The 17794-nt window shown below is 36.6% G+C and overlaps 2 protein-coding genes across 2 annotated transcripts; both read right to left on the reverse strand.

Moving 5' to 3' along the window:
* Positions 1 to 607: 607 nt before the first annotated feature.
* On the reverse strand, positions 608 to 3726 carry LOC139983465 (uncharacterized). The gene is made up of 2 exons (XM_071997023.1): positions 3446 to 3726; positions 608 to 2134 (listed from the first exon to the last, which is right to left on the reverse strand). Exons 1-2 carry the CDS (start codon positions 3714 to 3716, stop codon positions 675 to 677), a joined length of 1731 nt encoding a protein of 576 aa, XP_071853124.1. The 5' UTR covers positions 3717 to 3726; the 3' UTR covers positions 608 to 674.
* Positions 3727 to 10835: 7109 nt separating this feature from the next.
* On the reverse strand, positions 10836 to 14633 carry LOC139983520 (uncharacterized). The gene is made up of 3 exons (XM_071997131.1): positions 14480 to 14633; positions 13310 to 13627; positions 10836 to 12930 (listed from the first exon to the last, which is right to left on the reverse strand). The coding sequence occupies exons 2-3, from the start codon at positions 13587 to 13589 to the stop codon at positions 11618 to 11620; spliced, it is 1593 nt and encodes a 530-aa protein (XP_071853232.1). The 5' UTR covers positions 13590 to 13627; positions 14480 to 14633; the 3' UTR covers positions 10836 to 11617.
* Between the last annotated feature and the right edge of the window lie 3161 nt (positions 14634 to 17794).

The raw sequence follows: 17794 nt of genomic DNA on the forward strand, positions 1-17794 counted from the left end.
AGAAGATAGGAGGGAAAATACTTAATTTTGAAACATTTTACTCATTATGTAAAGAATTCCTTTGGAACATTGAGCTGGCATAACAAGTTAGTTATCAGTTATAATTGTTAATACAATTGTGTATCACATATATAGTACTCTTGAATAAATGCGATGGGGAAAACAGACTATTATTGAAGTAATTTCTATCACAAAACTGAATGTAATACGCTCTGCTGAAGAGAAACTAAAATAATCTTAACTTAAGTGTTCATTAAAGAATCTGAAAATCTGAGGCGTTATATGAGTAATACATACGCTAAGTGTTGTTTATGACGTTATACAACAGGATTTCAACGACATGTTAAATACGATGCCAACCACAAGAGCAAGTTCGAAAACACGGGGTATGCACTTTAATCGTCCATTTTCACTCCATTTGGCAAGTTTGATAAGAAAACTGCCGTTGAACATAGTTATAAAGAAGCTCATGAAATAGCATAGGATAACGATATGTTGTTTAATTAACTACTTTACTATTTGTTAAAAGTCAACATGATTATAAAAATATACCATTTTGCGTTGTTTTGCTGATTGCAAGTGATTGAATTCAATTTCAGTCTTTTTCATTCCCAGTCAACTCAACTCAGTCAACTCATAAGCATAAACTATGCTCAGATATAACGACATTCGACTCAAATGTGCAAATATTTACGAACACTGCTATTAGCAAAAGTGACGTATCCGTCGTAACCACTTCTACAAATGCTGACAGGAATATCAGACTCGTTAGCCGCTACGCCCTCTGCACAAACTACACCCAACATATCAGTCACGAATTTTGCATAAGAAGCAATCTTCCACGTTATGTCTGCGCCATCTCCAAAATACAGCACCGCCCACTTGTTCCCCGTCCAGATGATGTTCATTGGTAGCAAACCTGGTACAGATGACCGTAGAGATAGTACACCAGACTGCTTTGGTTTGTCCTCTGTGTCAATCAGTATTACGTCACTGATGCCTTTACAGATTATAGCAATAACATTTTTACAGTAAGCCACTTTGATTATTGGATTAGATATAATATGTTCTGTATCTATTACCCTTAGGGCAGATCCGGATATATTGTACTCACGAATTTTGTGATCAAATGTTGTCGTGATGATAAACTCTTTGTTTGAATCATTGTTTGAGTGGTGAGCAGTAATGCTGGTAATCCATGACCCTTCTTTGACCTCGTTGATCACGACGGATGACACTGATTCTATAGAATCATATTGTTTGTTTTGTTCTACAGTAAAAACCTTGCCACCTATTGCAAATAATAGGTGATTTTTCTTAGAATAATACAGTGCTATATTCGACATAACTACAGGATCATTGTGATTATCAATCTTCTCCAGATATTCCCAGTTACCTTCAGTGTGATTTTTCTGATCACATGAAACGAGAAGAACACAGCCGCTACTGTGCCTCTCGTCATACAAGTGCATAAGGCTATGCTGAAGTATAGCTGCACTCCCAATGAGTGTACTTGATGTAAGAGTAGAGAATCTTCCATTATTAGAATTTGTTGTATAAAAGAAATCAACGGGCATTTTGAAAATTTTCTTATGATAACGTTGACGATACCGAATATTTTGAACAGCTTCCAACCCTTTCTCTATGTTGTAAAGTTCGTTTAAGGTATCGTCCCTGGTAGCTTTAGGTATTAAATCCTTCAAGTCTTTACTTAGGTCGTGGATATCTTCCTTTGCCTTAATCATTTGTGTATGGTAGTACTTTTCCGTCACATCTAATTGCTGCAATAATTGTTCTTTTCGACAATCTATTAGTTTATTCAATGAAATCGAATCGTTGTGAATCTTTGATTCCACTCCTTTATGATACTCGTTGAATAAACATTCCTTTTCTTGCAATAGTTTCTCAACAGCTGTTATGCTTTTTCTGGCTGATGTTATTTCTTCGTCTAACTTTGCTTTAGCTTTTTTAATTTTATCTGGAATGCTCGGAGGTGGAATAACGTTGCAAACTGATGGTTTGTTGTGATCAGACACGATGCATTCTGGACATCCTGTAATGTTGCATGACTCACAAAGGTACTTAACGATTTGATCTTCATGAAAACGACAGCTTTCAGGAGACTCCACGTGCCCTATAAAAGTAAGAAAAAAGGTACATCTTCCTCATCTAAGTCGTAATTACAAAAAAAAAGAATAAGCAAAAAGGTCAATGATATAAATAGACATACCAAACACACTCACGCATACACACACACACATGTTTGTGTTTCATTAAGACCGAGGACCCCATTGTATTTTCCATTGTTCAAATCCACGTACCCTAACCTTAACAATACCCCATACAATAGAATATATATATATATATATATATATATATATATATATATAGATATATATATATATATATATATATATATATATATATATATATATATATATACATTATATATATACATATATATATATATTTACATTACTAAACCCACGGGCAAGTGCTGTAACGAAACGACTCATGAACCCAAATTGACATTATTTGTTAATTTCCATACTTCAGCTTGTCTCTTGATTCGATGTTTACTAAATGTGACATTACTCGTAAGATTAGATCATACTCGTAAGATGAGATCATCGAATGATTCACCCCAATATCGATACCACACGTTTAATCTCCCTCGAATATATTTCTAAAAAATGCTTCGCTGATGCAAGTAGGTTGCAAATGTACGTTACGAGATTAATTGTGTTCAATGTTTAAGTTTACATGATACCTTGAATGTATTATGGCATACGGGAAAGAATATGACTGTGACACTACTATGATTGTCAGTATAGGCAAACGACAAATGAGTAAGTAACATTTCACGGCAGAAGGGGTTACCTAATGCCTTATTTCTTCACGTTACGGCCAAGGGTGGATACAGGGGCAAATGGGGGAAGTTGCATCCTCCCCCATCACAAGTTTGGCGTCCACCCATTTTAAAACACATGCACCCCTTGACCTGTTTCTTAATCTACCCACCCATTTTGATGAACTCCTCTGCAGTGTTAGGCTGGCCCTTGCGTTACGGCACCTATATGATAAGGCATTGGGTACAAATACTGCAGTATGGATACTACAAAATTTGACTTTAAATACCTCTTTTACCTCCATTTCGTAAACGAAGCAGTCTATAACATCGTGTTTATATAAGTGTTTTATACATCATTTGACGCAAATACTCAGGCAATACTATCATATTGTTTTCGTTACATAATTTCGTTTTTTCGACATCTAAAAGCTTATTGTGAATAGAAAACATTCAAGTTTTATTTATTTAATATACATATTAAATGAGTTCGACACATCTAGTTCACTGAAATTATTTTGTATGAGCAGACAATTGGGAGCTGATGTGGGACGCATTCAAAGAGTTTAACAATTGGCAAAACACAAAAAAGCATACCTGTTAGGTGTTCACACTGATAACTTTTCAGGCATTTGAAAGCCTCAGAAAGTTGGAGCTTGTCTAACCAACTAATAAGCAATTCAACGTGATATTCACTGAGCAGTTTTCGATCTTGTAAAGCATCGAATACATTTCTAGCATTCGTTTTCGTGTATAGAGTTAAATCTGGAGTCAGTGCAAGTAACTTCCGGGCATCGTCGTCTGTCAAATGCTTTGAAACATTTAGTAATGTGAGCCTGAATCTTGACTTAAGGCTGATTGACGTCATCCTGAACGGGTTTTTTCCTGTCATAAATGAATAGTAAAGACGGTACTTTCATAAGAATATTTTAACTTGTAAAATAGCTTTAGAAAAGTTTTTAAAGTATAATATAATATATAAAAATCGATGGTCAACGATAAACGATTAATAGAAACTGATGTGATACAAAAGTTTTGAAAAGACAAGCCATAGCCGAAAGGAAGGCACTGACATTTGAACTGTAAATAATGCATTGTAGCAACTGACCTTCCAATCATTAAAGCATTAGGTACGATTCAGTAGGCACAATATTTTACATATTGTATAACCAGGATTATTTCTATGCACTCAAAAAGCAGCATTGTACTAATTTTAGGAAAATCTGGAAAATCCCTATCATGTAAACCTAATATGCAAAAATATGGACAGAAATCTGACTTGCTCTTCCAAATTGCCAACAAAATTGTTTGTATATTCCTCACATTGGTTCCGTAGATTATGTAATAATGAACTATATTAAATTAAAAGTTGCCAATAAAGTAGAGCTCATTTTTTAGCGATCACTAAGGAATAACTCTGAATATACATAACTATACACTAGCCACAGGGCTACTAATCACCACTCCATGTGAACTTGTAAATACTTACCTTCGAAGGAAAGTAACCCGTTGTGTTCTGGGAGAAGAGACACTCAGAAGAGAGGTTCCTGTATCTAAACACCAGTTATGTATGCAAAGATCAGTTAGGTAGCAGTCTCGGACTGATTGTATATGAATTTGCACCGAGTAGGAGGTGGCACTATGACACATACATTGTTCAAAGGTCAACAAACACGGCTTTGTACAAATCTCATACACGGGAGTTTTTAAGCGTATATTGATGTCGTTCCAGCTGTCTATGAGGACAGCAGAGCACTAGGGAATTCTCGTAAATTCATAGTTCGTAACTACTTAAAACTAGTTGTAAACTACTGAGTATAACACAAAACATTTTTTTCTGCCGACACCCAAGTTTAAATGAATAACTATTTTAATTCAATTTAACAGGGTGTTGGTTGGCTCTACGTGATAGTTATTCATCCATTTTTTCGTTTGCACAGACAATTTATCTAAGTTTAATAATATAATAAGATAGTTGCTGATTTAAGAAGTTCTCAGCAAGATTTAGCCTTAACACTATCGAAACTTGGCAATCACCATTTTGCTATACATTTTGAAGACAATAAATAATAAATGAAATAAAAAACAAACTGTTTGTGTTAGCATAGTTTGCTTAAAGCACTACATTGAATTCCTTTACACTCAGAGCATATTTCATGAGCCACATTTGGTCACCTGGATTCACATTAGCTCAACCATTGTAACATTCATTACTACAGCAAAACTCCTCCCTGGTCATCGGCATGCTGACCAGTTTCCGGCAGGTTTCTAGCAAGGTGAGAAATTGATACCTAGTCGAATACCGCCAAGCCAGAAATTAGAAGGTGGTGTATAATATATTTGTTAAAATTCCATTCTCTCCGGTCTACGAAGACTGCTCTGACGACGAAGTGCTCAGGATACAACTCATGTTAGTTCAGAGAAGGCATGGCAACAACTCCGGGTAGAAGAAGTTACGTACAAGAAAGTGTAAATCTACGTCAAAGTCATGGCAAAAGAAAAGACACCAACCGTACAGGAATTACTTAAAAAACCAACGCCAAGCAGTTCTTTTAAGTATATCAAATACTCCAGAAAGAGGATAATTTCTCTTCCTTAAAATTGCATTTATCTACTGTTTCATCTTTATCAAACCCTACTGATAAATGCAAACCGTAAATTAACCCGAACAATAAAGCTCATAAAACATTAAAAATTCCATGTCCGACAAAGGAAAATTAAATACGATACATAGTATCCATAAACCATAGGCGTACGAGGCGGGGGCAGGGGGCAGATTGCCCCCCAATTTTCCAGAGGACAAGAAATTCGGGCAAAAGTCCTGAAAAATTCGGGCAGCCTAAGAGGAGAGAAAAAAAAATATATATATATATATATATATATATATATATATGCAGTAGCTTGCCCGAATCTTTTTCAAATTTTTGCCCGACAATTCCATGTTTTCTTTATTTAGCATCATGATGCCCGAATATTTCCGTGTAACACCACCGTAAGCGCATCTCATCTGGGCTACCACGCTTTTTGCACGATCAAATATTTTTCTAACTTGCTAACTGTATACCTGGACATCTCCGACATGAGTGTATATAAGAAACATTTTCTTTTTCATGGATGGTGAGGGGGGGGGGGGGGAGTGCCTACAAGCCTAGAAGTACAGGTTTATCATATTCTTTGTTATATTTTATACTTTTTTGTGAGACAAATTGCAGTCTTACCTGACACAGCGACATTATCCCGCCTACGTGTCGTTGAACAATGTATGTTTTTCTGGAGGTAGCTGAGTACTGTGTTAAAATAATAAATACGGTAACTAAATAGGAGCTTAAAAAATAGACTGTCCTATTTTTCCCCTTCAAAGTGGTGTTACCATTTTTTCTTCTTCTAATTTAACAAATTTTTGGGAAAGTGTAAATTTCTAAAACGTGAGATTATAAAATAAAGAATGTTTAGATGCAACATGCAAGGCCTCAGAAGTGCCGTTTCCGGCAATCTGAGAGGCATTTTTTGCCAAAAATTTTATTGTACGCTACGCGGCAACCGATGGTGGCCCTCCGCTTAGATAGTTCACGGGAAGTTCACGGGAACTTTCGGGCACAAAAATGTCTGCCCCCCCCCCAAACTGAATTGGTCCCGTACGCCTCTGCATAAAACCCGTGATAAAACAGTACGCCAAAGTCTGAATGATAGAAAATTATTAGTCATAGAAATAATTGTTTGGAAAAAAGGGTTTCAATTGATAACTGAACTTGGGAAACCAAACAGAACTGATATTCTCTAATCATTCAAAAAGTTTACTATTAAAATTGGAAAAACATCAATATGCGAGACAAAACACTCAAATTTATCAGTAGATTCTGATTACCCTTGACTTGGTTCCTTAAGATGAAAAAGAGGTATAACAATTCCTAATAGCCACGAATACCAAGCAGAGAGTAAAAGGCAGTGAAAAGACACCTTTTTATTAACAAAATAGTGACATAAAGTTTGGTCCAGGAGAATCTTCAAGATATGCCTCAACAAAGATATGAGTGAAACAACCCTGATGATATGCCCAAAAGTACACAAACCACTCACAATGTAACTGCTGACCAATACTCAGTGGTAATTGATTAACCACAGAACATGAATGTCAGAATTTGTGTAACACTCTCATCGTTGTAAGATATCTAACCCAACCTATACAAATGATACTTACGACAGCCTAAGATTTTTTGAAACAATCCTCTTACCAAATAATGTGATTCATTCTACACTAGATTTAGTATCTTTGTAACCAAACACTCTACAAGAGGTAGCCTTAGAGATTGTTTCACAGGCATACTCAGAATAAAAACAGAGCGTAGAAGATAACAATAAAGTATCTTCTACTTCTAAGCGCCCCATGGTCACACTCATCCTTCCAGGGAACTGCTTTAAGCTCAACGACCATTTATATCTAACACAAGTAGGTTGCGCCATGAGTAGTCAGGTCTCCCACAGAAAATATGTGATATCGTTGTGAATCCTTTAGAGAAACGCTAGTTATCAACAGATCCGCATTAATCAGATATTGCTACGTTAATTGCTACGTTTATTTTCTGTTGTACAATGGGCACCACTTGGAAATTTCAAACCTTGGTGCCAAAGTAAACTCACGAAAAGTAGAAATCCATCAAACATTCTCTAATTGAAGTTACATAGTTTCAGTGGCGTAGCCAGCGGGGGGCAGGGGGCGGGAGCACCCCAGTTGAAATGCTCGCCCCCCCCCCACTTGCCCCCCTCAAATGGAATTATTGACTGAGAAAAAAATACTTGAATGCACACTAAATATGTTACTGGGCCTATGTGCATATTACCATGGTTTTTATGCAATTTTTATTCTTTACCTTTTACCTAATTCTCTATCTGCGAAATTGGGTGGCCAAAATAAAAATCACTTCCATGGGAACATTGCCTTGAAAAAGAATTTGACCCAAGCAGCAGCGCAAAAAAAGCCGCTGTCTCTGTATTGTCAAATGTGGAAACAGGTTGGCAATTTAATTAAACGGTCTCCGCGGCACTCACAAGCGGAGGCTACGTTCAGTTTATGTTCACATGGTTATCCCTGATCCCTGGATTGTGTTCCGAAATGATTCACACGTAAGTGACGTGTATGGCAGAATGAATATCACAGTATTTAGAAACAATTTGCATTTTGACTGAAACTTACAACATGATTTGCTACGCCTACGCGACCAACCGCGATGTGTTTCTTGGGTATAGGTACATTCAACACAGAACAGCCTAGTAGTCTATATACGTTTGTGTTCCGTAGTGAGCTCATAGGCCCGATGTTTTCGGGGACAGTCCCCGATTACAGTGTGCTGTCCCCGATGAACAAGTGTCCCCGAAAATGTCCCCGATTCGTCAAAATGTTCAGGAATTTCAAAAATATCCCACATTATTAGTAAAATAATTGTAAAAACAAAATTTAGTCAAGTGTGCAGTCGCAGAACGGAACTTATAACCAGTATTTCAGGTGGGCCAGTGTAAAGTGGAAACACTGTTAAAAATATGCTAGATCGATTTAGCCTAGCACTCTTTCGACCGTATAAATGGCAACTACGGCGACACAACGACACTTATAGTGTGAGCATGAGCAAATCACAAGCTCTCAAAGAACCACATAAAGTAAGTGGATTTCATTTAAGAAAAAGCTACATTTTTGAAAATAAAATTGGTTTAAAAAGTGTTTCAAAGTATCACCATTTTACATCTAAGCACCTTAGGTACTTGAAAATTTTCCAAAGGGGAGAGGGACAGCCCCTCCCCTTAAACCCTCCCCAATATCAGTCACGCAATAAATGTCCCCGATTTCAGTCACGAAAATATGGTCACCTTATTTAAGTCTGTCTGTAATAGGGCGCGAAATTCGTCGATAAGTTCGCAGACAGTCATCAGAATAGGCGAATTAACCTTCGCTAGACTGTTTGAGTGAGCCCTAGAAAGTGCAAAAGAAGGGCCCGAAGGGGGGATGATAACATCTTTTGTTGATTGGGGAGGGGGGGGGTGGTTACACTCCCAGGCAAGTCAGATATCATGCTGATCATCTTTAAATACTGACAGAAAGAGCATAGTCTATTCAGATTTTTAAAGAGAATTATCGATGACTTTTTCAGTGATCTGTTTTATCGTTAATAATACCTATGTGGAAATAACATAAAACGTCAGCTAACTAGAGTGACCATCTGTACCCTACATTGCTGACACAATACCCGATTTGCTACAGTTTGTCATGCAAACTGTTTGGTATGTCTTTTGTACTAGCTTAGTCTGCCCCACCAATCAGACCGTTCGCCCTCCCCCCCCCCTTTGCCCCCCAGATGGAAAAGTCTGGCTACGCCACTGCATAGTTTGGTCCTAAAATCCATAAAAGTTAAACATCTTACCAAGTGCGGCATACTAGAAACTATCGTTCTTGCAAACCACAAACACCTACTATTACCTAGAACGCAACTCGGAGAGACCTTAGACACTAAAGGGGAAGTACTCAAATACGCCCGTCTGTGCAACAAAGAGTCTGAGAAGAAAGTTTCCTGCAATTAAAAACTACTTCTGAGACATTACTATGTCGAAATAATAACCCATGTCTTTCCAAACATAAACCATGCCGACACAGATACTATCTCCACCGTGAGAATCTCAGAGTTCCAAAGTCACCTTTTACTGTTCAAATTAATATAAACCCCGGATACGAAAACAATGCATATAAAACAACATTTAAGAAAGCACTGGTACCTAATTGCCTAAAAACAGTTATTATCTAACTTGTAATTATCGTACTCCTACCCGATTGTTGCCTACAGGTCAACAAATCTTACATATCTTCTTGTGAGATTATAGATGAGATCGACGATACACGTAGACCCAAGATAACTGTAATTAAGTGTAGTATACTAAAAGTAAGTAAACCTAAGTATATTCGCCATACATGGTGAAAGGGGAACAAACCAAACAGTTAAAACTCGGAGTACTCAAAAAGACTTATTCCATTCGAAAAAAAATACCTAAGATGACTATAACAAGACCCTATGTTATTTACGGTCAGCATATTGTGATTTACAGTTGTGTAATATTAAAAGTCGAGCAAAGACCACAAATATGGATTATTTTGTACCATATTTGGTAGAAAGTTATCAACGAGTTTAGCACGTTGTAAAATACACCTATTCATATGTCCTAAATTTGTTGTTGGCATGCACCTAAACACAGAAGATCGAAATATTGTCAAACACACTTTTATGATTTAAACATATGCTGTTTCAATTTTGCATAAAACCATCGAAGCAGTTGTTAAACAGTATTATATTACCGACTACCAGTGTAATCATATACCAAGCTTATTAACAATAAAGAGGCTCGAAGCCATTACAATAATCTCAATGATAAACTAACGAACGTTAAACAAATGCATCGGAAGAAGTATCGTCACTACATGTGCGAAGGCGTTCCTGTGATATTGGGCCTCACCGTAATAATAACTCTCTCCAACCCCACTCTCCTAAACCACCAGACTTTTTTCTTTTTGAAGTGCTCTGAGAAGCTTTTGAATCTAACTGCATTCTCAGCGTGCTTTTAAGAACATACAATTTGACCCTTGAGACTACCGAGCCTTATCAGGGTAATATTTTTATGGTGACCGTCCTATAACAAGTGGAGTACACCGACTTCAACCATACTGCAAAATCTAATATGGACATTTAGCAGTTTCCAGGAAGATTTGGTGAGCATTTCGAATGCACGTCATCCGAGCCCGGAAGCAGGTCCTTACGTCCAATAGCGAGTCTTAAGTGACTGAGTCCGAGTTGAGTCACCGAGTCAAAAAAAAACCCCGGAAAAACAAACACTGTTAAGTGTATTCATTGTTTATTTAATTTATTTGATAGATATACCGAACAGCAAAAACATGATCACAAAGAGGAGCCCCACCCCCCCCCCAACACACACAAAAGACACACACCGCATTCACACACTTACGGGGTACATCCCTTACGAGACATTTCTATGAGTTCAGGATATGCCCTAGCAGTACCAACACACCAACAAGATTTTGTGAAAACCTCAAAGGTGCAGATTTTCATCACGTTTTATAATTAAATGTATTTTTATCCATGTTTGAAATCAGATAGGGTCCTTAACTTGAGAACTTGAGAGGAATACAATAAGAAGGTGCTCTTTTGTTGCAGAAACATTCCAGCATTAAAACTTGTTGTCAACATGAACATATAATCTGTTTTGTGCCTCCTTCTCTCTGAAAAGAAATTAGGCCGCATCAAAATACGGTTACAAGTGATTTGCCCGTATACAGAATATCTCCGTACCTTGGAAAGTAGGTGTTTAACTTGTATCTATGAAAGTCTTAGTAGCCTAACCAAGCTAAGGTCTGTTTGTCAAGAGACAGGTGACGACTAACTTTTTTCATGGAAGACCAAACTCACCATAATATTCTTAGTCAACAACCATGTGTTCACATTTCCATGCAACTGGAATAGGCTTAGACATGCGTGGTAGTTCTATTACAGAATACTGACAGATTTTACATACCAAGTTCAATTTGTAATCTCATATATAACTTTATGCGGATGAAAAAGCATTTGTATTTTCTACAACGGAATATGATCATTATTTATTACTTTGGCTTGAGTATCCACGAATGGAAGACTGTAGACAAGCTTTGTCCTGTTTAAATATAAAATAATGAGTTAAACTTTAATAGGTCCATTGGCCTCAGCGACAGAAGGATTGCCCTTAAATTTCAAACATTAGGAAATTCAAGTTAGCGGAAACGCCATACCCATCGTTACCCCATCGTGTGATACTAATAAGAACGTCCATTTGATATGAAGATGTTCCCTCATTGCAGACATTGAGAAACTTTCCGGTCCGCTCATATTGCACAACCTTCCACTTGTTGTCATTTCCATAACTGACATACAACACCAACCATGTACTACCCGTCCAGATGATATTGATCGGTAGCACACCAGTTATAGATGACGGGAGGCTTAAGGTACCAAACTGCTTGACTGTTGCTGTAGCGTCCACCAGGATGACATCTTTACGACCGCGAAAAAGCAACGCAAAAATGTTCCGACAATAAGCAACTTTATATATAAACTTGAACGGAACTTGTTCTTGTATATCTATTGTTCGGAGTGCAGATCCGGAGATTTTATATTCTCGTATCTTGTGATCAAAGCTGGTAGAGATAGCAAACTCACTGTTGAAATTATTATCTGGAAAATGTGCCGTCATACTGGTAATCCAAGAGCCTCGAGGTACCTCTTGAATCACTAATTTTGAAACAGATAGTCGAAAACCACTCAAAGAAACTGGCATTTGAGGAGATAAATCAAAGACTTCATTGCCTACAGCAAATAGTACATGGTCTACACTGCCATGATACATTGTTATATTTGACATAACTACGGGATCAATGTGATTATCAATAGTCACCTCTTCCCTCAAAATATCTTTACTATTATCATCGCTAGTAAAACATCGCAAGACAACTTTCCCATTGTTTTTTCTTTCATCATATATATGCACCAAGATTTTACCTGGCACGACAACGATTCCTATCAGGATACTTTCCTCAACGCTACCGAAAGCTCCGTCATTTGGTACTCTCTTATACAAGGGATTTTGAGTATTCTTTTCCGGTGTTTCCTTCGGTAGATCACGATCACGTCTTGTCATTTCTACTCTCTCTATTAGCTTTTGCTTTCTCTCTTGTACAATTTTTTCGAGTGATGAAGAGTCCAGAAGGATCCTAGATCGTGCTTGTTCTCGACATTTTGCTACAAACTGTTCCTTAAATTTCCATAGTTCCTTGACGTATTCAGCTTTTACTTTAACATTTTCTTTTTCCTTTGAAAGCTTCTGGCGCCGCTTACTAATTTCTTCTGATATTGTGCTCAAGTTAATGACGTCGCAGTTTAAAAGCTGAATGTGCGCAGAAACTGCACAGTCTGGACAGACTTTAGTGTTACATGATAAACAAAAACACTTGAAAACTTGGTCTTCGTGGATAAAACACCTAGTTTGAGCGTTTTCGTTTTCTGATGAGATAAAATGAAATTTGACAGGTAAAACAGCCATTACACCGATTGATCTGTACTTTACAACTTATATTGAGTGTTCACGCGACCACCAGACAACGTTTACATATTGCACATTAAGCAATGTGTATGCGCTGCTTGTGTTCTGCATGCCTTCTCTAAGACACAAACCCATAATGTAATGTCATTTTACCAGCGATGACCAGGTGTCTTATTGCAATTAAAGAGAAACTGAGATGATATAACCGGAGCAAGTCTTGTGAGCCTGTGGTTATATCACAGGGACAAGCCTACTGAGAGGGGGAATGACTGTAGGGACTGGAGTCACTAAGGGTGTCTAAGAAAATGTAATAACAATTCGATTACAATAACCTCTCACCTTTAACATGTGTTTTTCTGTATTCCTTCAAGAACTCAGACGCTTGAGAAAGACCAAGCTGGTCTAACCAAAAAATAACTGCATTGATCTTATGATCCTTCAGTAAGTTGTGATATTCCAAAGCATCAAACAATTCTCCAGTGTTAGTAATCGTGTCCCTTTCTTCTGGAGATATATCTTCACAGACAAATGTCAAATCCTGGACATTTTCCTGAGTCAATACTTCAGCTACCTTATCTAGAGCAAGCTTCAATTGTGAGGTATTACTTTGTGACGTCATACTGGAGAAACTAGAAGTTAGTTCTGTTCTGTTCTATTCTGTTTTAAAAGTAAAGTGCAAAACGTTGTTGTATGTCGAAAGATATATCAACACATGAGTCACATGAATGGAATCGATATTAAATTTGTTAAAGCTAAAATACTTATCAAGAGTTACTTCAATGCTTATCATTACCATCTAAACGCCTTTTCTTAGCCTTTCATTGTACATAATCAGTACACATGTACTATTGTTACTGTTTGCAAGGAGATTCTACCATTATTATAGTGAAAGGAAGATTATGAAAACACTTCGAACACAAGGTTTGCCACAAGCTTTATATCGACAGAAGGCCTACAATAAAATACAACGTACTTGACATAGACTGCAATACCGAACCTATATCTTAACATTTCAGTTATAACATAGCACTTCAATGGAAACCTCACTTGCTCACTTAATACATCTACTGCAACGAATACAATTATGACAATTATATTTGTTGTTGCTTTTCACCTACGTTTGAAGAAAGCATGTTGGCAATGGCAACAACGAAACATAACTCACTGTGAAAAGTTCACATCCACAATGAGTAGTTTAGAAGAATCAACAAGTCCAAGTTTACTGTAACCAGCTTACTAGTGCTATACTGGATTTAACCTATAAAAGCCTGTGTAATCGCTATGTAGTCAATAGCTTCTGTGAACACTTTCAATTTACATTTAGCAGTGTAATGTTATTCATTCATACTGATTTGACTCCATTAATAAATTGATCATACACATTTCTGTATTCTATAGTATTTTCATGTGTGGATATCCCTAACAGAAAAAGGGACTAACGATAAACAATAATAACTGCAGGGTTCTTCAAGCTAGTTACCATATAGTCTACTACTACCTTTTTCTTACCTTTTCAAATCAACCCAGGTTCCGAGATTCCAAAGGCAATCCACATAATAATTACCATAGCTGAAACTAGAGGGACACATTCACGTACCGTACTGAACGTTTCACTGATTGCATCTATATGATATAACAAGTAGCTTAGTCGGATTGGTTCAAAGGTTATTATCTCATTCCTACTGTTACGTACTGGGATGCCAAATTTTACTGCATGGGTATTTTAAGTCAAAATGAAGTCAAAATGATAATGCTGCCGACCTCATACCCCTTTTGCTGGACCAGATATGGAATTGTGTCAAGTAATCTGTGTAAGTAAGAGAGTGAACAAAATGGCGTTTTAATAAAACGTCATACCGCTTGACTTTAAACTTTGTAGAATTTGTGAGCGCCTCTGTGACGTTTGGTCTCATAAAGTAAACATTCAGACGTTAGGGGTACAACCCAAAGCGTACCAAAGAGAAGAAATAGACATTACTCCAAATCCAATAAAGACATTACACTTCCAGAGTAAATGTCACGTGATCAGATAAGATGATGATGATGATGTTGATCACTAAGACCGTCCGGTTTACAATTGTTTCATGTTAAAAGTATGTTTGGTCCTGAATACTCATATTTTGTCTTGCCTATATGCTGTGTACAGTTGAATGACTCACTATTAAAATAAACCCTGATAGAAACCGAAATTATGTTACATGGTAGTAGATCTATGCTGAATCGGGTGTGGATCCGTAGTGCTTACATGCCAGGCGGCCATTTGCTTTAGTATTGTAGTTTATGAGCTTGGGATTCTTATTGACTATCACTTTTCATCAAATCAAAAGGTAATAACACAGTTCCACTAGTTTCAGGATGATACAATATATTCAAAGCTCTCTGCAACCCTCATAATCGCACTCTTTATTAACTGAATTGATATGTGCAAGTCTCAGTACTACGATATTAATGCCAGTCTCAGCACAAAAATACAATCTCTATAAATTAGTGCGGCAAGAGTTATTTACCGCCATGGAAAGGGGGATGATGTCTGTACCATTTGTAAAGAGTTTTGTGAACGTTGATCACAATGCTGCTCCTGATTACCCTAAAAACCTTATTATTTTTGCTCGCCCGGCTACCTTGTTAATTTTTGTACCACGGGTTCACCATGTTTGGTTCTGGGGCCTTCCCCTTTTATCCCCTAAACTTTGGAACACTGTTCCTATTAACATCCTCCTGATAAAACACATTGATGAATTCAAAGGTAATCTTAAGCACATGTTAGGTTATTTACGTAAGTTTCATCTTGCTCGTATCATAACTTGTTTTGCACCAGCCCACTTATGCACATGTATGTCATCTCGGCTAAGATAGAATGGGCTATACAAATACCATAATCTATATATCTAGCTTTTAGAGGATCAAAAGCTGATCTACCAGAGGCCCTCTTCAAATTAAATATAAATGATAATAAAATAATTTAAATACAACGAAATAAGGGATAACAAAATAACAAATACATTTTAACATTTTTATCCCGTTAAGATTACTCTTAACAATATGAACAACATATTCATTTTTGCATTAAGGGACAGTTGGTTCCATTCTATTCCAGGAAGATACGAAAATCAAGAAAATAAGCTACGTGTTGACATTGACCGAAGGGAACGACTATATAGCACCCACAAAAGTAAACATATCTGTAGTGCACTTTGTTTTTTGCCATGTAAAGATTTACCAGTCATAATTAGTCTATTTCCGTATATTTCATTGTCAAACGTAAGGAATCCTAAGAGTTTAAACATATCTTTAGATCTTTATTCGAAAGTTTCCATTTGTAATATTCTAGCTGCTACCTTTTGTAGTTTCATACCCATTTGTATTTCACCAGTATTGTAAATAATCAAAACCGCAGTAATCTGAAACTGGTTTAATATAGACAGAACGATATATATACTAATGGTTTTGTTCGCCTTAGTAATGTAAGTAATCTATTAACCGTTATGCAAAAGGAGTCCATTTGCCCATACTGTTATAAGATACTGTCATCGACAGGGTTTCAAATATCAAATTCTCAGCAGATTCTAATAGTGACACATTATCGTGATTCATTGTGGCAAGTTTCTACTTTTGTTTGCATTTATCATCATTTTATTATCTTACATTATCTTACATCATCCACTCGTGATGCTTGTATCCTCAGTCGACCTAGGATTAATGTCTATATTGTCGTTTCCTGAAATGAAGAAATTTTATCTCACCGGCATACCTATCTGCTGCATCATGTGTTAAACATAAATCCATATCATGTATGTGTATCGAAACCAATGGACCACGAATTGTCCTTAGAGCTCTCCACGTTTCAAATCATTAACAGCGGATTGGAGGTTATCAACATGAATGCAGTGATGTATGTTTGTAAGACACGGCTTAAACCATTGCAGAGCATTGTTTGATAAAACGTACAATTGCTTTTGTTTAAATAAGATTTTATGGTAAACTACATCAAATACATCACTTTTTGTACAGCTTTTCAGCTACTCATGATTTTAATTAGCGCTCTCTCACACGAATGCTTTGTTCTGAAGCCTGATTAGGAAGTACATAACAGAAAACATCGTGCTGAGGGTTAATTCATACATTACACAATGTAAATGCTTGTCATTGACAGAACAGGTAGTATTCAAATAGGCCTGCAATTTGAAGCCTCCTGCCTATATTTACTTTTAAAATCCGACTATCATTTGCTATTTTTCAACGTAGTGGGAAGTGTATAATAACAAATCCTTTTGATATACTTTAAGACATGTTGTTACTTAAAGCTTGTAGGTAAAATATAATATTTCATATAATCCATGTAGTTGGTACTCTTATTACTAGTAATTAAATCGTTGTTTACATATTTGGGTCCTTCAATAACAAAATAATATTTTTAAAGCATTTAATAGTTGCAAGTTAAACAAATATGCGAACAAAATTGTAAATTATTAGTTTGTGATATAAATGGAATCATTATTTTGTGTAAGGGCGTTTGGAAAAGCAGTTCTTTAATCTAAAAATTTTATTATTTAATTTCGATCAACGTTTTAAAATTTCATTGAATTATTTAACATTTATCTTTAGACGATAAATCTCAAAATGTTGCTATTTAGCCCAAACATCCAAAATTTTCGTTCCCAATATTAAAGGTTCGTCTTGAAATTGGGACATCCCATGACAATTTTCCGAGTTTTACCTAGATATTTTGGCGTTGTATCTCTAACTTTCGATACTTGTCTCGGAAAGTGTTCCACTGTAGTGACTGTGCCTTGAGGTTTTTTCATTCTCTCATACCTTTTTAGG

The sequence above is a fragment of the Apostichopus japonicus genome, chromosome 16 (genome assembly GCF_037975245.1).
Source record: "Apostichopus japonicus isolate 1M-3 chromosome 16, ASM3797524v1, whole genome shotgun sequence".
In the NCBI taxonomy this organism is placed as follows: Eukaryota; Metazoa; Echinodermata; class Holothuroidea; order Aspidochirotida; family Stichopodidae; genus Apostichopus; species Apostichopus japonicus.